The sequence below is a fragment of the Stomoxys calcitrans genome, chromosome 2 (assembly GCF_963082655.1).
Source record: "Stomoxys calcitrans chromosome 2, idStoCalc2.1, whole genome shotgun sequence".
Classification (NCBI taxonomy): domain Eukaryota; kingdom Metazoa; phylum Arthropoda; class Insecta; order Diptera; family Muscidae; genus Stomoxys; species Stomoxys calcitrans.
This window is the reverse complement of record NC_081553.1, coordinates 140,253,083-140,269,911: the sequence shown is the minus strand read 5'-3', so window position 1 is coordinate 140,269,911 and position 16,829 is coordinate 140,253,083. Positions and strand designations below refer to the sequence as shown.

Below are 16,829 nucleotides of genomic sequence, written 5' to 3'. Positions count from 1 at the left end.
TGAAGGTCATGGGAGAAGCAGTTGTACAAAATTTCAGCCAAATCGGATAATAATTATGCCCTCTGGATGCTCAAGAAGTCAAGATCCCAGGTCGGAATAAATGGCAGCTATATCAGGTTAAAATCGATTTGAACCATATTTGGCACAGTTATTGGAAATCATAACGTAACACATCGTGCAAAATTTCAGTATCGGGTATCGGGTAGGAATAGCGCCCTCTAGACGATCAAGAAGTCAAGGCCCCAGATAGGTTTATATGACAGCTATATCATATTATAGACCGATTTACACCATACTCAGCACAGTTGTTGGAAGTCATAACAAAACACCTCATGCAAGATTTCAGCAAAATCGGATAAGAATTATGCCCTCTAGTGGCTCAAGAAGTCAAGATCCAAGATCGGTTTATATGGCAGCCATAGCATAACATGGACAAATTCAAGCGGCTATCTTTACTCCTTCGAAAGTTAGCACGCTTTTGACAGATAGACAGACGGACGGATTGATGGACGGATTGGGCTAGATCGACTTAAAATGTCATGACGATCAAGAATATATATACTGTATGGGGTCTTAGACGAATATTTCGAGGAATTGCAAACAGAAGGACGAAATTAGTATACCCCCATCCTATGGTGGAAGATATAAAAAGTTCACGTATATTAGGAATCATATAATAATTTTTTTCAAAACTAAACAAGCTTTACATGGCTTTTTTGTGTCCTCTTTTAGATGCGGCAATTGTTCCCAATCGTCGTTTCACGCTTTTAACCAGAATTTGGAATTCTATTTCCCCTATATAGGCTCAATCTTCTCTTAATGTAGGTTTAAGTACTTCCTTAGGTTAAATCTTGTCTTTTAGGATACTTTTTTCGAGTAATTCTCCGATGAGATCTTTTGGATTCATGCCAGATGCTTTTACGGGTATAAAGAACTTTTGATAATCACTTCATTATCATTATTGATTTCAATAAGACTTTTTTTAAGTCAACGGTTGGTTGAAAATAAAAATTGCTTGAATTATGCAACGTTTTCCCACACTTGGTACCGAATACATATTACTGACTAAGTCAGATTAGGTTGATATTAATCGGTTTATCCAATTTTCCCACGATAAAATGTAGTTTACCAAAGTCTGGGCACCAGGGCAAACAATATTGAGGTTATGTTATGGTCTAATTTTTATGCCCTCCACCACAGGATGGGGAATACAACCAATTTCGTCATTCTGTTTGTAACTCAATTCTTTTGAGACCCCATAAAGTATATATATTCTCGATCGTTATGATCGGTCGATCTAGCCATGTCCGTCCGTCTGTCTGTCGAAAGCACGCTAACTTTCGAAGGAGTAAAGCTAGCAGCTTGAAATTTTGCACAAATGTTTCTTATTAGTGCAGGTCAGGGATTGGGATTGTAAATGGGCCATATCGGTATGTTTTGATATAGCTGCCATATAAACCGATAGTGGATATTGATTTCTTGAGCCATTAGAGTGGGAAATTCTTATCCGATGTGGCTGAAATTTTTTCACGTGGTGTTCTATTGCAACTGTGTTAAGCATGGTTCAAATCGGTCTTTAACTTGCAATAGCTGGCATATAAAAAGATCTGGGATCTTGTCATATGGGTCGTCTAGAGGGCGCAATTTTTATCCGATTTGGATGAGAGGTGTTTCGTTTTTGCTTCTAACAACTATGTCAAGTATGGTCCAAATCGCGTCATTGCCTGATTTAGCTCCCATATAAACCGATCTTGACTTCTAGAGCCGCCAGAGGGCGCAATTATTAACCGATCTTTTCTGAAATTTTGCATGAGTTGTTCTGTTATGGCTTCCAACAACTGTTCCAACAATGGTTCAGATCGGTCTATAACCAGCTCTCCCGATTTTACTTCTTGGACAATTCTTATCTGTTTTGGCCAAACGAAGTATGGCCCCAAAATTTTCATAACTTGGTATAGCTTAGCAATTCTTATGCACTATCTTTTGTTTAGGCAAACAGTAATAAAGTAATAAGGAAAAGAACTTGACAAATGCGATCGATGGTGGATGGTATACAAGATTCGGACGGGTCGAACTTAGCACGGTTTTATTTGTTTATGTCTACATTCGAATACATAACGTCAACTTGAAATTTGTGGAATTTGGGACAATGTGAACAAAATGAAGCGTGTTTCTCTTCTTGATCTCGGCATTACGAATAAAGTTTTATTGTTCATGTAATTATTTATGACTCACCGTACACATGGACTTGGTTTTCAGACATTTTTTTTGTTTTCACTTGAGGAAATGTTTAACCAACATACATAATTATTAATTTTCGCATTTTCAAAAGAATGTCTGCTCCTTGACATATTTTGAGCTATACCTAGGTACTACAAATTGAATTTGTGAAGAAAACTTTTGGAATGGTCCTAACATCTACTATACTATTTACGGACATTATAAAGTGTCATATAATTCCTCAAAAGTCCCGCAAAATAGCGAAAACGTAAGGAGATCTTGGTTGTGTACGTAAACTATTTTGATATATTTTTATACCCCCTCCACTATAGGATGGGGGGTATAAGCAAAAAAATAGCTGCATATTCAAGAAGATTAAAAAAATTAAAAAGAAGTTTTTCAAAACCGATCCACTGTTCAGATAGAAGCTGCGTGTATTTTTCTATGCATCTATGAGAGTGTCATGGTCTTTGTTTTTATGTTTTGGTATCTGTGATTTATTGCCTAATGTGAATTTTGTTGCACAGTTTTGATATAGAGCAAACATTTCGGGCAGTTTCAGAGGGGAGTATGACTACACGCAAATGCAAACACACATACATATACGTGCGTCTACCAAACACATTTACACACATGTACATATTCACTTGCACTAGAAAAAGGACTTGAACAGAGGATAGCATTGTTTTATGTTGACGTTTCGTGTTGATTAAAATTGCAATTGGGAGAAGTGTTTGTAATTTAAATTCGGCTTCTGTTTCCTTTTTTTGGGCAGGTTTTGCGACATTGTTTTTGCCGGCTTTGTTGCGTGCAAACTTGCGGATAGATGCCTGGTTTCCAATAAATTTATTTAAAATGTTGAAATATTTTCGCCATAGGAATATTTTAGCGACCACTGAATTAATCTTGCCGGAATGCATTTCATTTAGTAGCACCATTCGTTGCAGCTCTAAAATTTAATACCGAAATTGTTATGCCAATGGTCTACTCATTGATATCACAATGCGAATTTGTTGATATGTGGAGCAAATAACACAAAGTTGAAATTTATTCAAATTTTTTGCTCATAAATAAATGAATAGCAATTGCAAACAATACTGCAAAAAAAATTAAAGAGGATATATTGCCATGATTTAAATTGGGCTCAAATGGGATTTTAAGCTCAATGATGGCGTAATTGGGTGATTTTCACAATTTTCGTCAAGTTGTCCATTTATGCCCAATTATATTAAAGGTCGAATTTTATCCTCTTTGCTATAAAGAAAATATTTGTTGTCAATAGAGAAAACCATACGTCCATTTTTTCCTACACCCTGCGGTGTAAGGTAATTTTGCTTTGAAAAAGAAGCACCTAAAATAATCAAAACAGTTGACCGGCAGTATCAGGCAAACATAAATAATAGCATAACATTCCACAGATCACGTGTTGCCTGCGAAACTAGTGAAGCTTTTGTTGTTGTGTTTCAAAGAAAAATGGCAATAAAAATCGAATTTCAGGTAAAAAAACCACATTATCCACCAGCAATGTAAGATAGTAAGCAAAGGTCAACACGTTTTTGTTGCATGTTCAAGGTATTGCACACAAGAAATGTGATGTAGTTGTTGTTGTGATAACTGATCATCAGTATATCCGTGGAAAGCGTGCTAACATTAGAAGGAGATAGGAAGGGATTGTAAATGGGCTAGGTTTGGTTAGGTTGAAAAGGGGTGCAGATATTAATCCGCTCCATGCCACTATGCACATGCACCTAAGCCAATAATCGGCTTGTTTTGCCCTCTAAAAAATAAAAAAGGAACATCGAAAAATTTTTTTTGAGTTTGGAATTCCGTGCTACTTACAAAATCCTTAGTTGTTTTCCATACCACTCCCCTAATTTGATTCATGTCTCCACCTCCATGTCGCCATCCTACCGACTGTTTCCCTGTTAACGTCGCCCATGACCTTAAATCGGACTGCGTCGACGCGAAAGGATTTGGGTTAACCAAGTTTATCGACGGCAGTTCTCTGGCCTTCACTGCCAAATCGTGTGCATTCTTACATCCAGTTACTCGGTTATGGCACGGCACCCTAACGATGCGGATTGTGTCATCCTCAGTGAAGGCTTTAATATCCTTCTTACACTGCAATGCTGATCGTGACCTTACCCTCCTGGTTGTTATTCCATTATGTCCATTTAACTGTCCGTAAAGATGTTCCCACTCGACGTCTTCGCGTTAGTACGACACCACCTCACGCATTCCGTGATTGTCCGGATCTCTGCCTGCAGCCGTATTATGGTCAGGTAGTCTACAACAAATCGCGGTCCCTTGGTTCTCATTGAAGACCCCCCAGGTCCATTCTGTCTCCTAGCTTTCATTCATCCGTGTAACATGATCTTCCAGACGGTAATACTAGAGTTCCATCAGTCCACCCTCTGCTGCCTCTTGCAGCAGTGCCTCGCACTCCACCTCCGGTATCCGATTGGAAACTTGGGACGATGCTTGAGGTCGAGTGCGAGGCACTGATGCCAGCGGCACTGTATTGGACTGACGGAAATTACGCTAAATGGGCTATATCGATCCATGTTTTAATATAGCTGCCATATAAACCGGTCTCGGATCTTGATTTCTTGAGCCATTAGAGGGTGCAATTCCTCTCCGATTTGGCTGAAATTTTGCATGAGGTGGTTTGTTATGACTTCCAACAACTGTGCTACGTAGGGTACAAATCAGTCCATAACCTGATATCGCTGCCATATAAACCGATTTCTGATCTTGACTTCTTGATCTGCTAGTGAGCGCAATTATTATCCGATATGGTAAAAATTTTGTTTTGTTTTAACTTCCATCAACCGTGCCAAGAGCGGTCTAAATCGGTTCTTTAGCTGATATAGCTCCCATACAACCCGGTCTGCCGATTAGACATCTTGAGCCGCTAGAAAACGCAATTATTACTCAATTTGGTTAAAGTTTTGCACGCAGTGTTTTGTTATGACTTCCAATAGCTGTTCTAAGTATGATTTAAGTCGGGTTTTAACCTGATATAGCTCCCATATAAACCGATCTCCCGATTACCCTTCTAGAGCCTATAGAGGGTTCGATTCTTATCCGATTTGGCAGAAATTTCGCACAACGACTTCCACTTCGGTCTCCACAAGCCAATCCAAGTATGTCCCTATTCGGTTCATTACTTGATTTAGCTCTTATAGCATAGCAATTCTTATCTATTATACTTTGTTTGCCTATAAAGTGATATCGGGCAAAGAACTTGACAAATGCAAGCTATGGTAAAGGGTATATAAGATTCGGCCCGGCCGAACTTAGCACGCTTTTACTTGTTTATATATAATACTAGCTGAACCGGTCCGCTCCCCAGCATTTTCTTTTACTTTATGTAGAATAAAATTATCCATTGAATATTTATTTTCGATAATTATAGAGTTTTTAGTGAAATACCATCCTACGAAAATCGTATACGTACGTCGCTTGACTAACAGTATAACAATATAAATGACTTTATCTGAATCCCTTTTTATTTTTATTGGTCTATAAATTCGCTCGGAGGGTTTAGGGTCATTTTAGTTTGGCTGTTAGATGTACTTCTTCTTAAAAGACTTTGTTTGAGCTCGATATTTCTATGGGGATTTTAGAAGTGGGAAGGCAACTGAGTGGTAGTTGGTGGGTTAAGGGGGTGGTGTAGACCCCAACGTGGTCCCGAAAGTAGGTATGAATTTCGTACTATACTCTCAAACACCTTTAATTTGAGCGCCATATTGCAATGATCGGTCCGAATAAGGGTTGTTTTTGGGGAAGGGATATATATATATATATATTTTGACGAATCACCACAATATGGAACTTAAAATAAAGGTATTGCGGGACCAAATATTTGGGGGTCCATATATATATATATATATATATATATATATATATATATATATATATATATATATATATATATATATATATATATATATATATATATATATATATATATATATATATATATATATATATATATATATATATATATATATATATATATATATATATATATATATATATATATATATATATATATATTTGGTAGGTTTTGGGGGTGGGGCGGTCCCACTAGGTACTCCATTCGAAATTTTAATAACAAATTTTTGTTTTTAGGTTACTTAAGAGAGCACACGAAATTTCGCTAAAATCGCAGCACCCATTTCCGAGATCTGGCATATCTGAAAATTAGGGTAAAGAGGAGGATCCAGCCCTCCTCCAGATATCAAAAAATGAGGTACTCATTTTTTTTTATTTTGGTCAATATCATATTGAAAATTTTGAGAAATTCATGTTAAGTACAAAGTAGTTGTATTGGTAGAGTAAAGGTATGAATCAAGAATAAAACAATTATTGTTTTAAACGATTTTATATCGAAAATTCCATTTCAGTGTATTTTTCAATCAAAGATTGGCTTCCAAATATTTTCGAGATTCCATTTTCGGCCTTCAGATACAGATGACATTATACTTTCACGATTTTTGTCGACTGAGCGCTTAGCAACACTAGCTAGTTGCTGGACATGATGTTCCGTACGTTCAATATGGCAAGGTATGGCATGACGTTCCGTACGTTCAATATGGGTCTGGAAATGGTGGATCATTATCATCTACTTTCGAGGTATTGTTGTTAATGCTTTGTCCTCTAAATCGATCATGTGAACGTTATCCCTACAATTAAAATTGGCGTTTGATTTTATATATCCGAGAAACTCAGTTAAATCGCATACATTTTTGCGAATATACAAATTTTTATGATTCTTAACAATCATCGCATAACAAGCTCAACAAAACATTTTCACTGTGTGCGGAATAGGAATTATTCTGTATTACGGGCTTTACAATGTTACTTGAGTTGTCTGCTAAATATTGCATCAGCTGTATGAATTTTCCAAGCAGAGCAATACCGGATACAGCCGAATTGTAGTATTCGACGTTGAAATACATAGGGACACACACTTCCGAGATCTACCTTGTAAACATTTGTAAATTTTGTGAAGTAAATTTTCTGTCGCAATATACAATCGGAGCAATCTACTAGCTTTTGTTATCCATCTCGAAAGTCCCACCGGTCCAGGTTTGATGTTTGCAAGATTGCACCTACCATTTGGAACGGGTTAGTCAATTTGGTATAGATATTTAACGCCCGTGGAAAGCATCTGTATTCATTGGAGGAATGTGTTCAAGTGGAATGAGTTGAAAATTTTCATTAACCTGAAACATTTTTAGATAGAGCAAGAAGTATATAAAGTTATGATATATACTTGTAATCCTTTGAGCTTATGATCCAATGCGTTTTGTCGGTTCAGTAGTGGCCGATTTTTCGACAGAGTTGTACAGATGTCGGAACAACAATTCGTTGAAATTCAGTAAACAGATAAACGAATGTATTGGCCTATCCAGATAGCAATACACTTGGGTTCTAATTTCACATAGCCAATTAGAGACGAAAGCAGTTTTCTGCATTTTAGTGAGATATATTTCATTAATTTTCTCCCCAATCATTTTTGTTACCATCAAACGAAAAAGCGATTTACGATTCCCCATCGTAATTAACTCGTAAAATATCGTGTCTCGATTTTTCACGCTCTCGGCTAACTTTTCTTTTTTCCATAATATTGGTTTCACCTCGCTCATCCTTAAAGTGGATATCAGCGAATAAAGCTGCAGTCAAAACACATGCTAATTGATCGTATACCCCAAAGTGATCGCACATCATTGCACACCGTGGTATATATTCTACGCACGGTTGGTGTATGGATTTGCGAAACGGGTGGTTCATAGCGGTATGTGAATAATTTAACGCAGTTGCTATTTCTGTTTCGTCTGGCAAATATTAAATTATTGCAAGTCTGCATTCGTTATGCTGATCCAACATGAATTCATGGAGTCGGTCAGGAATTTTGCCACAATTACATGGAGCTGTTTTGAGCTGGTATTAACATTTTCCGATGTAAAATATCTTCGTTTTGCTGTCAACAAATTCTCTGAAATTAGCATTATTATACCCACCACCGAAGGATGGGGGTATATTCATTTTGTCATTCCAATTGCAACACACCGAAATATCCATTTCCGACCCTATAAAGTATATATATTCTTGATCAGCGTAAAAATCTAAGACGATCTAGACATGTCCGTCCGTCTGTCTGTTGAAATCACGCTACAGCCTTCAAAAAAAAGATATTGAGCTGAAACTTTGCACAGATTGTTTTTTGTCCATAAGCAGGTTAAGTTCGAAGATGGGCTATAGACCGATCCTCCGATTTAGGGTCTTAGGCCCATAAAAGCCACATTTACTATCCGATTTCGCTGAAATGTGGGACAGTGAGTTGTGTCAGGCCCTTCGACATCTTTCGTAAATTTGGTCCAGATCGGTCCAGATTTGGATATAGCTGCCACATAGACCGATCCGCTGATTTAGGGTCTTAGGCCCATAAAAGCCACATTTATTATCCGATTTTTCTGAAATATGGGATAGTAAGTTGTGTTAGGCCCTTCAATATCCTCCGTCAATCTGGCATAGATCGGTGCAGATTTGGATATAGCTTCCATAAAGACCGATCCCTCGGTTTTAGGTTTTGGGGCCATAAAAAGCGCATTTATTACCCGATTTTGCTGAAATTTGAGACAGTGAGTTGTGTTAGACCCTTCGACATCCTTCTTTAATTTCACTCAGATCGGTCCAGATTTGGAAATAGCTGCCATATAGACCGATCTCTCGATTTAATGTTTTGGGCCCATAAAAGGAGCATATATTGTCCGATATAGCCGAAATTTGGGAAAGAGAGTTAAGTTAGGCACCTCCATATATTTCAGCAGTTTGGTCTAGATCGATCAAGATTTGCATATAGCTGCCATATAGACCGATATCTCGATTTAAAGTCTTGGAACCAAAAAAAGACGCATTTATAATCCGATTTAACTGAAATTTGACACATTGAGTTGTATATGGCTCAGATCGGTTTATTTTTAGATATAGCCACTAATATTTTGTTATACACAATTGATCAATGGCTTGTACTTATTAGAATTTTGTCCAAATCGGAACATATTTCGATATAACTGCTATGGGACATAAGGTATGCAATTTTCACAGCATTTTGATGAAATGTGGTTTACATATATACCCGAGGTGGTGGTTATCCAAAGTTCGGCACGGCCGAACTTAACGCCTTTTTATACCCTCCACCATAAGATGGGGGGTATACTAAATTCGTCATTCTGTTTGTAACTACTCGAAATATTCGTCTGAGACCCCATAAAGTATATATATTCTTGATCGTCGTGACATTTTATGTCGATCTAGCCATGTCCGTCCGTCAGTCTATCTGTCGAAAGCACGCTAACTTCCGAAGGAGTAAAGCTAGCCGCTTGAAATTTTGCACAAATACTTCTTATTAGTGTAGGTCAGTTGGTATTGTAAATGGGCCATATTGGTCCATGTTTTGATATAGCTGCCATATAAACCGATCTTGGGTCTTGAGCCTCTAGAGTGCGCAATTCTTATCGGATTGGGATGAAATTTTGCACGACGTGTTTTGTTATGATATCCAACAACTGTGCCTAGTATGGTTCAAATCGGTCCATAACCTGATATAGCTGCCATATAAACCGATCTTGGGTCTTGACTTCTTGAGCCTCTAGCGTGCGCAATTCTTATCCGATCAGAATGAAATTTTGCACGACGTGTTTTGTTATGATATACAACAACTGTGCCAAGTACGGTTAAAATTGGTCCATAACCTGATATAGCTGCCATATAAACCGATCTTGGGTCTTGACTTCTTGAGCCTCTAGAGTGCGCAATTCTTATCCGATTGAAATGAAATTTTGCACGTCGTGTTTTGTTATTATATCCAACAACTGTGCCAAGAATGGTTCAAATCGGTCCATAACCTGATATAGCTACTTTCAACAACTGTGTTAAATAAGGTTCAAATCGGTTCATAACCTGATATAGCTGCCATATAAACCGATCTGGGATCTTGACTTCTTGATCCCTAGAGGTCGCAATTATTATCCGATATGCCTGAAACTTTGTACGATGGATCCTCTCATGACCATCAACAAACGTGTTTATTATGGTCTGAATCGGTCTATAGCCCGATACAGATCCCATATAAATCGTTCTCTCTATTTTACTTCGTAAGCCCCAATGGGCGCAATTCTTATACGAATTGGCTGAAATTTTACACAGGTCTCCAACATATAATTTAATTGTGGTCCGAACCGGACCACATCTTGATATCGTTTTAAAAGCAGAGCAACTCTTTTCTTATATCGTTTTTTGCCTAAGAAGAGATGCCGGGAAAAGAACTCGACAAATGCGATCCATGGTGGAGGGTATGTAAGATTCGGCCCGGCCGAACTTAGCACGCTTTTACTTGTTACTTGTTTTTTGTTTGTCTCATAAAAGTTTCAGGGTAATTTTTCAATAAACTGCCCAATTTAGTAATTAGTTTTTTTTAATAACCGCAATATTTAATTTGTTTCTCTCGTAATTTCTCGTAGTTGAAAGCGAAATATCGTCTAACCTCTAGCCTCTAAACCGCTTGCTAATGTTTTGCGAAGGCATATGTTCTCGATTTGATTATGACGCTGATGGTTCTGGCTGCGCCTCCATCTTCACATTCTCTGTATTATCATCCGTTATATTAATTATTTTTCTTTTTTTTATCGCATTTGTCGAGTTCTTTTCCCAGTAGCTCTTTTTAGGAAAAAAAGGATAAAGAAAAGAATTGCTATGTTATTGGAGCTATATTCTACCATAGTAGAAGTTATTGTGTAAAATTTTAGCCAATTCGAATAAGAAATGCGCCCTTTAGGAGCTCAAAAAGTAAAATTGGGAGAGCGGTTTATATGGAAGCTGTATCAGACTATAGATCGATTCAGACCATATGTGTTGAAGGTCATGGGAGATGCTGTTGTGCAAAATTTCAACCAGATCGGAAAAGAATAACATTCTTTGGTGGATCAAGAAGTCAAGACCCCAGATCGGTTTATATGGCAGCTATATCAGGTTGTGGACCAATTTGAACTATTCTTAGCACAGTTGTTAAAAGTCATAACTTAACACCTCATTCAAAATTTCAGCCAAATCGGATCGTAATTGCGTCCTCTAGAGGCTCAAGCAGTAAAGACCCCAGATCGGTTCATATGGCAGCTTTATCAGGTGATGAACCGATTTGAACTATACTCAGCACAGTTGTTGAAAGTCAAAATAAAACACCTCACGTAAAATATCAGCCAAATAGAATATTAATTGCGTCCTCTAGTGGCTCAAGAAGTCAAGACCCCAAATCGGTTTATATGGCAGCTATATCAGGTTGTGGACCGATTTGAACTATTCTTAGCACAGTTGTTAAAAGTCATAACGAAACACCTCATGCAAAATTTCAGCCAAATCGGATTATAATTGCGTCCTCTAGAGGCTCAAGAAGTCAAGACCACAGGTCGGTTTATATGGCAGCTATATCAGGTGATGAACCGATTTGAACTATACTCAGCACAGTTGTTGACAGTCAAAATAAAACACCTCACGTAAAATATCAGCCAAATAGGATAATAATTGCGTCCTCTAGTGGCTCTAGAAGTCAAGACCCCAGATCGGTTTATATGGCAGCTGTGTCAGGTTATGAACCGATTTCATCCATACTCAGCGCAGTTGTTGGAAGTCATAATAAAACACCTCATGCAAAATTTCAGCCAAATCGGTAAAGAATTGTGCCCTCTAGCGGCTCAAGAAATCAAGATCCCAGATCGCTATATATGGCAGATATATCAAAACGTGGATCGATAAAGCCCATTTACAATCCCAACCGACCTACACTAATAAGAAGTATTTGTGCAAAGTTTCAAGCGGCTAGTTTTACTCCTTCGAAAGTAAGAGTGCTTTCGACAGACAGACGGACGGACATGGCTAATTCGACTTAAAATGTCATGACGATCAAGAGTATATATACTTTATGGGGTCTTAGACGAATATTTCGAGGAGTTACAAACAGAATGACGAAATTATTATATGAGAAAAAAAAAAAATAAATATAAAATGTATATATAAATATAAAATGAGAAAAAACTCCAAGTTAAAATCTGGAAGCTGATTTGCACCGTAGACGTATGGTCTAGTGGACTTTTTTGCTCAGTACAATCCCAAGAATAAGAAACGCGGAGCGTCTATTAAGACCCTAAGAAAAATAATGGGAGGCCATAACAAGAAATCCCCGTGGATGTTCATATATTTGGATAAGAACATATGTTTTTGTATATCCTCAAGATATCGAATCGCAAGATCGGTTTATTTGGGGACCGCAAGATCGGTTTATTGGGGACCATACGTAACATATTTGGAGGTTATAAGAAATGTTATTGTGCAAAATTTCGTTTAAATTGGATAAGGACTGCGCACTTCGAGGCTCAAGAAAAATAATCGGGAGATCGGTATATGGAATCTGTGTCAGGTTTTGAACCTACTCGGATCATACTTGACATAGATGTTAAGTTAGGTCAAGGTTAAGAAATGCGTTTGTGCAAAACTTCAACTATATCGAATAGGAATAGCGCCCTCTAGAGGCTCAAGAAGCATAATCTGGAGAATTGTTTATATGGGAGCAATATCTAAACATGAACTGATTTGGCGCATTTACCAACCCAACCGAACTACATCAAGGAGAAGCATAAATATGCTCAATTTCGTGCAACTAGCTTTACTCGTTCAAAAGTAAACGTGCTTCCGACAGACGGCTGGCCATGGCAAGATCGACTTAAAATGTCAAGAAGATCAAGAATATATATACTTTATGGGGTATTTCACCAATATTTCGAGGTGTTAAAGACGGAATGATAAAATTCGTTTACCCTCACCCTATGGTGAAGGGTACAACATCCTTTGATGAAGGGTATACAAATGAGCTACATAGAGGCATTGGCATAGACCAGATATCCTATTTTTTTCTCCACACCCTTTTTTTAACCTGCGCCGCATCTGGTGCTAAAATACAAGCAATAAATTTTCTCTTGCACTTCAATAAAATCCCAGAAATCATTTTACCAAAGTGTGCGTTGTTATTTCGTTCATTGCAGGCAACCATGAAAGCTGTAAAACCACAAATCAATGAAATCTCTCGGACCACCGACGGATTCGCCCTATATGCCAGCAATCTGCAATTACTCATAAATATCGATGATTCGCGGTTCATAACGAAAAGCGAGGTTTTGGAGCTCAAGTGTGTGGCCGATATCATGGGCATTCCCAGTGTGCGGCGGGAGACGAAAGTGAGAGCCACAATTCTCGCATTGGCCGATATCAGTTACAAACAAAGACTGGAAAGCCCAAATAGTGCAGCCCACAGCATTCATTGCAATCGAGTGCAGCGTAAGTATATTTGCGCAACCCCATGTTACATTTGGAGTCTTAACGCATTCCCTATGACTTTCATTTATCACTTTTATGCACGCACCCGTCTGTCCACATGACCGCTTGATTTTCGAATACTCACACGCAGTTGCAATGTGGACATCAAAGTGGAGTGTGTGGCGCCTAATTTATGCTCTAATGATGATGACTTTGGCGAATTTGTGGCCAACAGGTTGCAATTATCGCATGAGTTAGCTGCCCTCACACTGCTCGAGCAGGGGGAGACTCTTGGGATGCAGTCATAACTACTGAAGTATTTAAGTTAACATATAAGGAGGGAATAGTGGAATAAGTGATTTACCTTTATGTGAGCATATCCTTGCCAAACGTTTTGATGCTATGAACTATGTATTTAACGTAAGTGAATTTAATGGCAAGGTTTAAACTGAAAAATAAACACATTCTATAGTAATGAATTAGGCTTTTATTTTTGCATATAGGTAAGTATTTTTTTTTTTTTTATACATATGCTATCAATATTACTTATTTAATATTTCATGACTAGATTAGAAATGCGAAATGCGACTACCAAAACCCTTCTTAGTGTAGTATTTTGTGGCGGGTTGCAATGTTTCTTCATGCTGTTATGTAACAAACTGGGGCCAAATAACCGAATGCAGGTACTAGTACGCTTTCATGTCGAATCCAACATGCATTCGCATTTAGTGGGCGTTGACTTGCACTATACCTATTGCAAACTACAATTTCAATTTCTTATTAAATATCGAGACATATAATCAAAAAATAAAGATTTTGAATGATTTTACTATTTCACGTACGGCGAAAGTAAAATTGATACCGTATGGTACATACGTCCCAAAGCACTGAGGATTCAGTAGTACCCAGCCTGGAAATAAGTGGCACACGATTCAGAGATGTCGCTATAAGTTGCTGGTTGAAGTTGCTTCTGCAGGGAAAAAGAACCTATTCTAATGAACATTACCAGATATGGGAAGTTTGGATATAAACTAAAGCGGTGAGCTGCTTATCGAATATATTATAAGATGCAGTGTGGCGATTCTGGAGAATAAGCCGACCTATATTACCGGGAACAGGCAGAAGGTACCAGATATTACCTTTGTATCGGTAGATATAAGCGAAAGAATACGCGACTGGGGAGTCTTGAATGACCACAGTTTATCCGACCATTGTTATATTGGTTTCAGATTTGGAGAAAATACTGCACAAGTGGTCCCTCGGCTAAACAGAAGAAAGGCGGATTTGGATAAATTTCGGCACAAATTCTGCTCGTCTATCTCATCTAGAGCAGAAAAAGAATTGGAAAGTGAGGAGGGTATGGACGTAATAGTCAAGCGGATAACGAAGGCCCTGAATAACTTGCTTGTATCAGCATGTCCTAGTACCAAGCCAAAGGGCAAACAGCGACCGCCCCCGCAGAAAATTCTTCAACACGGCAAAAGCCACAAGAGCACCAAGCGATTGCGACATCTATAAGGCTGAGCTAAGAAAATATAAGGGCGAGGTGAGAAAGGCTCAGGACAAATCCTGGATAGAATTCTGCAGCTCCGTGGAGGATATATCTGAGGCCTCTCAGCTAAGGAAGATTCTGTCCTCGAGACCTATTACGGTGAGGTATAAACAGAAGTCAGATAATATTTTCGTCATATTACTCTGTCGTCCTTTATGCTGAAGACTCTTGAGAAGTTGATAGAAACACATCTTAGGGCAAAGATCCCTGGAGATCGCCTGACTCGGCAGCAGCATGCATATAGTAATGACAAGTCCACTGAAGTAGCCCTGCACGATCTGGACGACTACATAGAGGGTTCTCTCGCTGTCAAGGAATATATAATGGTAGAATTTCTTGATATTGAAGGAGCTTTCAGTAATCTAAAACCAACGTCTATCATGAAGAAGTTGGAGTTTATAGGCATGAACTTTACCGTAAGATAGTTTATTAATAACTTACTTACCAAAAGATGCATTACGGACGGCTTGTGACCTGTGGATCTAAAAAGATGGGTCAGCAGAGGAACACCTCAAGGAGGTGTACTGTCTCCTCTACTTTGAAATATAGCCATCAATAATGCATTATTGTCTCTGGAAGAAAAAGGTGTAAAAATGGTGGCGTATGCTGACGATTTGGCTATTGCGATTAAGGGAGAGTTTCCCAGCACTCTTAGACAACAGCGAAGTTGGCTACCGAAAGTGGTCTAGACGTAAATTCGTGCAAGACAGAAGTAGTTCATTTCAGCAGGAGATATCAGTCACCTACAGTGGCACCCGTCTGCTTGGGAGGAAAGAATGTTCCATTTATAGAAAGCGCAAAATACTTGGGTGTTTTGCTGGACAGGAAATTGAACTTCAAATTCAACATTTTGGAAAGGTCAAGAAAGCCAACTATTGCTCTATACACCTGCAAGAGAGCCAATAACGTGTCATTCATTGGGCATATACCGCAATTGTAAGACCTATAATGCCATATGGTGTTGTGGTTTGGTGAACAGCGCTTCAAGGCGCTGTAATTAGGCTTTGATTGTGCATCAAAGCCTCACTGATGATAACACCACCCGATGCACTTAATTTAATGCTACATCTAATGCCTCTGGACATTGCGGCTAGACAAATTATTGCTTAATGATAATATGTAAAAGTGAATGTGGTCGGCACAAGAACGGCTCGACCGGAATCCTGCCTTTTCCTTCCGCAAAATACGCTGAAGTAGAAGGCATGCCATTGCTTTATTTATCTCGTCCAACAATTTTATTCCTGTCCAGTTTTTGCAATGTGTGAGGTCAGCCTTCATTTGAATTGTGATCATGATTCTCTTTTTCCATTCTGAGGGAATAAGATTTGTATTTGTTTGTTTGGGGTGAGTTCCATATAGTAACAGTTCAGCAGGTATGTTGTCAGGGCCGTCTGATTTGCCGTTTTTGAGTGAGTTCAAACCGGCCTCAGCGGTCTCAGCGGCTTCGCCTGTAAAGATATCTTTGCATGGGTTTCAACGCACTGGAGGAATGAGAGGGTCAGAGCTAACGCCCTTGGCTGCTGGTCCTACGGAGCTGAAAAACCGCACCATCGCTTTAATTGCTGTTAATTCCGATCCGTCCTCATATTTTATTATTGCCGTTGGTCTTATTTTGTTGGCGCTCATCTGTTTAATAGAATCGTAAATGCCATTTAGTTTCCAATATTAGCTGCATTGTGGA

At 38.5% G+C, this 16,829-nt stretch overlaps 1 protein-coding gene across 11 annotated transcripts in view; it reads left to right on the top strand.

Moving 5' to 3' along the window:
- LOC106093003 (fasciclin-3) overlaps positions 1-14,071 on the top strand; it is a 649,496-nt gene extending 635,425 nt beyond the window's left edge. For all 11 annotated transcript variants that reach the window (XM_059363882.1, XM_059363878.1, XM_059363879.1 and 8 more), the window contains exons 6-7: positions 13,326-13,617; positions 13,748-14,071. In XM_059363882.1, coding sequence (XP_059219865.1) covers positions 13,326-13,617; positions 13,748-13,854 — 399 coding nt within the window. In that variant the 3' untranslated portion in view covers positions 13,855-14,071. The remainder of the gene's footprint in view (positions 1-13,325; positions 13,618-13,747) is intronic.
- Positions 14,072-16,829: the final 2,758 nt, after the last annotated feature.